The 8346-nt window shown below is 36.6% G+C and overlaps 1 protein-coding gene across 4 annotated transcripts in view; it reads right to left on the minus strand.

Annotated features, from left to right (window-relative positions):
- Positions 1-992: 992 nt before the first annotated feature.
- Positions 993-8346, minus strand: part of LOC106867428 (MAM and LDL-receptor class A domain-containing protein 1) — a 317166-nt gene continuing 309812 nt past the window's right edge. For all 4 annotated transcript variants that reach the window (XM_052970190.1, XM_052970192.1, XM_014912304.2 and 1 more), the window contains 2 exons: positions 6140-6396; positions 993-3239 (listed from right to left, as the gene is read on the minus strand). In XM_052970190.1, the coding sequence (XP_052826150.1) occupies positions 3156-3239; positions 6140-6396 (341 nt within the window). In that variant the 3' untranslated portion in view covers positions 993-3155. The remainder of the gene's footprint in view (positions 3240-6139; positions 6397-8346) is intronic.

Raw genomic sequence — 8346 nt, forward strand, 5'->3', positions numbered from 1 at the left:
GTGCCAGTGATTCCGACTGGAATACGATCTTGTTGTAGCCGCACTTTGGGGCGTGGCAGACAAAGCAGACATCCCCCATATATTTTTCAGGCAGAGCTCGGCTTGGTCTGATGGTATTCTTTCCAGTCTTCTTCTTTTCATGGACAGACATCTGTACATGATTGTTTTTTTACGGTTGCTCTAGCAGGCTTTGAGGCGCATTTAGTGTAGCCTTTCGTTCTTCACGCCTTATAACCCTCTCAGCTTCCTTTAGATGTTCTTTCTTACCCTTTAAACACTTAATTTAAAGCTTTTTTGTAACTTTTGCAAAAGAAACGTTATTTCTATTTGAACCTTCTCTTTCTTTGTTCGAAATTTTACTGATTTGTGGTGGTGGTGGTAATATTTTCCTTGCACAATTGGCTGCTGCTAGGTATATTTTGTGCTTCCTTGATCGAATTCTCATTATTCCTGACACTTCCACTGTAGTTGTTGTTGTTGTCATTGCTGTTGCCACTCCTGCAGCTACTGCCACTATCATTTATATCTACAGTGAGTGGGGGCGAGTAACGGTAGAAGACAATTTCATGTTCTACATTTCCCACTTCCCTCTCGCTGACAAAGACGACGACACCATATTAAATTTTGCAAATTTTGTAAGGAAAATTAATTTTCTTTTCGAGTGATTTTTGCCCCGCAGGGCAAAAAAAAAAAAAAGAGCAATGTTAATCAGACCAGTATTGTCTAGATTAACTTAGTCACAATTTATAATAACAAAATATAACAATAACAATCTTTTTAGAGGCACACACTTACGGAGCTCTGAAAGACTCGTCCCGCTCTGACGACAACAACAACAACAACAACCATAATAATAATAATAATAATAATAATGATAATAATAATAATAAAACATAGTAATTAGTTTATGAAAATGTTTCCCTCTGAAGAAAAACTTCGGAAGTAAATATTTTGTGAATACTACTTTTATTGAATTCAGTTTTTCCATTAAAGCCAAAACTATTTATTTACAAAGGGAAAAAATCATATATTTTAGACATGTGAGTTGCTAGACTGACTTGATAGGAAATATGACGGAAACGTTGAAACAGTAAATCTGTATCCATTTTGGCTTGCTTATTTAATATTTGTAAATCGCTTGTATTTTGGCCTTATCTAATATTTGTTAATCCCGGTCTATGTTGACTTTCTTATCTGATATTGGTTTAATTCTTTTTGGACATAATTATAAAATGTTATTTTGCTTTCAGTTCGTAGCTTTTCTTCTTTGTATGTCTTATAGATGTCTCATGAACTGTCAGCCAGTATCAGGTAAAATATCTGCTGTGAGTACAAATATCTAATGTGGCTGTCTATAAAGTATCGGCAGTTTGTTCTTTAAAATCTCTCCTTGCCTACATAAGAAATCTTATTTAGCTGTCATATACAATAGGATGAATATGTAAAATTATAATATATCATGGGTAATATTGTATGTGACAACTAAAAGTATAAAGTTTGCACCAACTGACTCACTGTTATATAACTGGTGTATGGAGTCTCTTCTAATTGTAGAAAACCTGGTAGTACTTAGGTGACGTAAGCCATAACTGTCCCACAATATTACATGAAAAGGCAGCTAACTGCTGCATTTCTGCCGATAATTCCACTCTTTGAAGTTTCAATTTGATAATTCCACTCTTTGGCGTTACAATTTGATAATTCCACTCTTTGGCGTTACAATTTGAAACTTATTATAATAATTTGTCCAAATGATTTCTTTTAGATTAGTTCTTTGTTCATTGTTCTTTGTTCCACACCTAAAGTTGCTCAGAGAACACACTAACTCTTGAAAAATTACACTTATTCAGCAGCCATACACCCATAGACACGCACACATATATGCACATACCTCACGCACACATACATATGCATACACCACACGCACGCACAGCATACAAACACTCACACTCATCAGGCGATACAAGGGCGTATGCGCACTGAGATCGTTTTCTCACCTCCTTTACACTTATACACAAAGGTGAATACATACTATGCTTATGTTCCTATTTTCTCTTTTCATTTTCATGGACATATAACGCAAATCGTGTTTGTAAATTATATTGCCGGGAATCACTCACAATATAGCACCTGAACGAGGCTGCATTACTTAATCGATTCTCTAACATAATCCCTTGCTGACACAAATTCTATAGGACCTTTGCTCATTATGTAAAATAATTATAACTTTTCATCTCAGCTAAAATTCTCTTTTCCCACAGAACTTTATTCTCTTACTACCTCCACTCCCTTACATCGGCGCTTAATTTTCCCACGCCTCTCTGTCCATTGCCCCTTGCACACACATCCCGTGAGGTTGAATGACAACACTATCTATTCAACCAGTTATTTACCTTATCTTCTTTATATCTGGTTATTGTCAACGTGTATCTCGCCTCTTAATCCCACCTTCTGTTTCACTATTTCCTTCCGCTTCATCCAAGTCCTACTCCTTTCTCTTCTCTTTAAACGTCTCTATTTGTGAACACTACCAGACAACTCGCATTTATCTCTCTACTCTTGAAAAAGGAAAGCTAACTTTAATTATTTCATCTGGATTTATCGCTGATTGCACACTTATGACACCATGTACAAATTACTTGCGAATATGGTTATTACTCAAGTTATGGCTAGTTGAAATATCTGTTGAGATAAGACTTTACATAAATTTTTCTATAGTTTTATAATCTATATTTTGTGTCACAAGCCTATCTGTATTTATTTGACTTGCTACCTCAATAGACATATACTTATGGAGTCTATAATAATTGGATGCACACTTTGCTTTTCCTGTCTCTCTCACTCTCTCTCAATATCCCTTTCTTTCTCGGTTTATTCTCCTCTTTTATACACATATACACATATGTAGGCACAAAATCGCACGCGTGCTCTATCTATGTTTTCCTTATCTCAAGTCTTTTGTTCAGTTTATGTTGCTTCTTCCCCCATTTTTCTCTGTCACCTATGTCAACCCGCAACTGCTATTAAAAACTGCAATGATTTATCCATTTCACCCCCTTCTCCCTCTCTTCCTCTATTTAACTTTCTCTCCCACTCACTTACCCTCTATATCCTTACACTCTCTCTCACCTACTCCCATTCATCATCATCTAATGTCAGCAAGGTCCTCGAGTAAGTACGGTATCATCAATGGCGATGTCACTTCGATAAGATTCTCCGACCACACCGGCAATAATCAACTGTAACAAAGAAGAAAAACAAACTACAACAGTTAGTACAGTTAAATTATTGCAAATTTGTACATGTTGTTAATGTGAGGCAATATTTTCTCAACATTGAAGAAAGCAAAAATTCCAAACCGGCATAATTTCATTGAAGTGGAGAAAGAAACTATTGGGTCACTAGAAAAGAAATCGATATAACGGGTTTTGTGCAAAAATCGAAAATGCCCAGTCTCGATGACAATGATAATAAAGATGTCTATCATTGGTACAAGGCCAGACATTTTAGATGATCTATGTCAGTGCACCGCAACCTTTTCTCACTTGCGGTACACTTATATTTCTTTTAAAATTCGGCGGCACACCTGAACTAAAAATATGACTAAAAGCGTAGGGAAAAAAATTTATATTCAGGTTACACTGTGGCACACCTAGCATCGTTTTGTGACACACCAGTGTGATGCGGCATGCCGGTTGCGGAGCATTCATCTATATATTCAATTAAATTCACTCTTGTATTTGATTAGGACTTCACCCCGACGGGATTTGAATTCAAACCGTAAATATAGGTAACTATATATCACTAGGATGAAAAGTAAAGTGGAAACTAATAGACTTTGTATTCAGAACTACAACCATCACCACTGGCACTTCCACCGATACTACTACTACTACTACTACTACTACTACTACTACTACTACTACTACTACTACTACTACTACTCTGAAAATAACCACGCACACATACAAACATTGAGTTCCTTGCCTGAAGGTCGCAGTGACGTGAAACTTGAGTCGTGAGATAAACATTCAGTTTCAATACACCGTATACTCCAAACATGTATTGACCACTCCCATTGATTTCGTATAATTTAACGTCCATGTGTGTACAAGCGCTTGTTCTTCTGTCTTGTACGTATTTGTTTGTGTGTGATTTATGTCTGTATGTGTGTGTGCGTCTGTGTGTGTAGGTAAACTGTACTTAATGCAGCTATTTTCCAGATAACGAGAACTCAACTGGCATTCCGTCGGTTATGACGCAAAGGTTCCAGTTAATTCGATCAACGGAACAGCCTGCTCGTGAGATTAACGTGCAAGTGGTTGAACACTCCACAGACACGCGTATCATTAACACATTATTCAGGAAGATACAAAATTTGACAAGGTTGGCTCTTTGAAATACAGGTATAACTCATTTTTGCCAGCTGAGTGAACAGGCGGTTAACATAGGGACATGGCTACTGAACATGAAGTAAGTCGTTTCGAAACAATAAACTCTTGTTACTGGCGACCAATACGAAGTGCCGATATTTCAATGTAGAGATAATAACCTACAGCATAAATCAACGTGAAATAAAGTGTCACCTGCAAGGACATAACGTGTTGCCGTGAATCGAACTCATGATCTTAAGATTGTGAGTCGAATATCCTAACCATTAAGCCACGCGCCTTCACTGAAAGGAAACTCAGTACGATTGAGATAACTGGTTAGTTAAACTGGGCATTAATCTTACTCCAGTTGGGAATTTTCGGTCTGGTTAGACTGAGATGAAGCTACTGATCATTGTTAGGCATTTAATAGTTCAATTACTACGATACGCGCGCGTGCACACACACACACACACACACACACACACACACACACACACACACACACACACACACACACACACACACACACACACACACGCACACACTCACATTCACACACACACGTGCGTGCACACATTCACATACACGCACTCTCACAAATGCGCACATACTTTTACACAAACGTACACACGCACATACACGCATATTCGAGCACATACGAATATAACTACTGAAATGTTCCTGTGTAATAATAGTTTTTTTTTTTACAATCATAGCAATTTAAAGTAGAAAATGTGATATTTAGGAAAACAATAAAAAGCAGGTTTTCTCGCTGACTAAAGAAATGAATTAGCCAATAATATTTCCAAAATTCCTTCTATTCAGTTCACGTATGACCGACTGTTTAAAGATTGAGTTCTTCTTACACATCATTTCAAATGTACACATCTCAAAACTGTTGCCTAAGTGTCTCTCTCCCGAAATATCATTGAACAAGATTCATCAGACAAGCTTATTTTGTTGCTGTAAATGTAATACACTGCATGCTATTATTGTATGTACCCAATGAAGTTTACGTTTATTTGTATATACATACATACATACATACATACATACATACATACATACATACATACATACATGCATGTATGTATCTAGCTGGCTAGCTATCCATGTAAACAATGAAAGCAATGAATACTAGGCAGAAAACAGCAAGGGAGGAACAAGTTTTAACAAATATTGTTTTACAAGTTTAACGTTCAAAAAGGAAAAGAGCCTTGAAGTTTCGGATGCTAGTCTTTCACCAAAAGAAAGATAGTGAAAAGTAATAATGAAAGAGAGTGAATGAGAAAACGTCATTAGGAGAAAAATCAAGAGTCAGGGGCTAGGTGGGTAAACGGTTCCATAGGGATGTTATGGGAGAAGAGTGGGTAGGGGTATGCACATATAGTAGTGTGTCCATCTATTGAAACCTATCTATCTATCTATCTATCTATCTATCTATCTATCTATCTATCTATCTATCTGTCTGTATGTCTATATTATTACCAACGATGGAGTTGTCACTCGATCCGCGAGAAATAGTAGCTAATTTGCCTCCAAGCACATCCTACTATACTAGATATGGAAGGGACACATTAGATACACAATACCCTAAAAAGACGGGTTAGATCATGGCTGGAATACATTTAATCTAAAGTCATACAGTTACACAGAATAAAACGCTAGTGAAAAACATTTGTTTTAATTGAAAAGTATTGAAAGAAGTAAAAACGTAAAAATGGGAAGGGGAATGAATATTTATATAAAAAAGAGAAAGAAATTACCTGTGATGATTCTGAAACTGAGAAACCAATTCGAGTAATGTTCCAGTAGGGTCCAATGTTGCCACTTCTTATCCATAAAATTGTTTCTCTGTTGTGGTTGCGTAAACTGACGGTTAACATAGAGACATGGCTTCCGAACATAAAGTAAGCCATTTCAAAACAATAACCTCCTGTAACTGGCGGTAAAACCGGTGACATAATCCTTGCGACATCTCCACCAATACGAGGTGCCGATGTTTCAATGTAGAGATAATAGCCTATAACATAAACCAATGTGTTATATGTTAGATAAAAAAAATGGAGGAATAGAAAACAAGAATAGTTACTGTAACAGGCAAGTGAGTGATGATCAGGCTGGAAGTGTACTAGAAAAACAAAACGAACACCAGACGAAGTGAAGATCGGTTAGAGAGAACTTCGTTAGAGAGGAATTGAGAGAATAGGTTTTAAGGGACTGTACTCACATATGCATACACACGCATGTATAAAACCATTTTGAGGTAAAAGAATTGAATATACGTTGGTCTAGAGAAAATAGAGAATGAGACCTCAAGGTCGGTTACACACACGCATACATGCACACGCGCGCGCGAGCTCACCACACATACGCATGTATCTATTGGCTTTAAATTTTGACACCAGGTCAGCAATTTCAGGTGAGTGGGTGAGTCGATTACACCGACTTTAGTGCTCATCCCTGATAGGATGAACGGTGAAGTCGGCCTTGGTAGCATTTGAACTCAGAACGTCAGCGCGGTAACCATTCTGTCAACTCGCCTTACAGACAGACAGATAGATAGATAAATAGATAGATAGACAGATAGATATAAGCATACATGTACTCATATACAGACATCGTTTTACGAAAAACAAATTAGATCACAACATTAATTAGATTATAAGGTAACTAATAATGAAAATCAAATACTAAAGAATTAAATGTTAATAATACACATACATATAATAAAAAAAATGATTGTAACGGTAAACTTTTTATCGTCATGCAATAACGCACACATGCATAAAATAATAAATCATTATGATTTTATATTTTTTTCTGAACATAAATTCAAATTAATTTAACCGATGGGTTTGGATATTTATAACGTTCGTATATAATTATGTATATACATATGTGTGTGTGTATTTGTGCGTGTGTGTGTGTGTGTGTGTGTGTGTATTTGTGCGCGCGCGTGTGTGTGTGTGTGTGTAAAGTATATATATATATATATATATATATATATATATAAGAGTTAGCGGTTAGACAGCCATCCAAGGGATAATAAATATCCAATATACTACTAGAGGGATACCTATTTCCATTCAAAGGCTTACTTTTGCAAGGCAATAGTACAATTGAATAATAGGTACAAGTGGAGTTAAACAAAAGTTTATCCGGAATTTATAAAAGGCAAGGAAGAAAATGGAAAAGAGATTCACTTGACAAACATCAGTAAGATTTATTTACTATAATCATAGGAATAAATAAATAAATAAATAAATAAATACAACTCCACTCTTACAGCTGTTTCTACTTTGGGGCTCCAATATGCTACAGTTGACGTATCAAACAAAAATTGAACTCCAAAGCTTCATCAGAGAGTCAGTAAGTCGATAATGATAAAGACACAAGGTAAAAAAAGTAAAAAATAAATAAGTAAAGCCCCAGAGTAGAAACAGCTGTAAGAGTGGAGTTGTATTTATTTATTTTTTCTTGTAATTATAGTAAATAAATCTTACTGATGTTTGTCAATTGAATTACTCCTCCATATTCTTCTTGCCTAATGTATATAGATAGGCGCAGGAGTAGCTGTGTGGTAAGTAGTTTGCTTACCAACCACATGGTTCTGGCTTCAGTCCCACTGCGTGGCACCTTGGGCAAGTGTCTTCTACTATAGCCTCGGGTCTACCAAAGCCTTGTGAGTGGATTTAGTAGACGGAAACTGAAAGAAGCCCGTCGTATGTATATGTATATATATGTGTTTGTATGTTTGTGTGTCTGTGTTTATCCACCCAACATCGCTTGACAACCGCTGCTGGTGTGTTTACGTCCCCGTAACTTAGCGGTTCGGAAAAAAGCCCGATAGAATAAGTACTAGGCTTACAAAGAATGAGTCCTGGGGTCGATTTGCTCGACTAAAGGCGGTGCTCCAGCATGGCCGCAGTCAAATGACTGAAGCAGGTGAAAGAGTAAATAGTAAGAGTAT

Source organism: Octopus bimaculoides, chromosome 8, assembly GCF_001194135.2.
Source record: "Octopus bimaculoides isolate UCB-OBI-ISO-001 chromosome 8, ASM119413v2, whole genome shotgun sequence".
NCBI classification, from domain to species: Eukaryota; Metazoa; Mollusca; class Cephalopoda; order Octopoda; family Octopodidae; genus Octopus; species Octopus bimaculoides.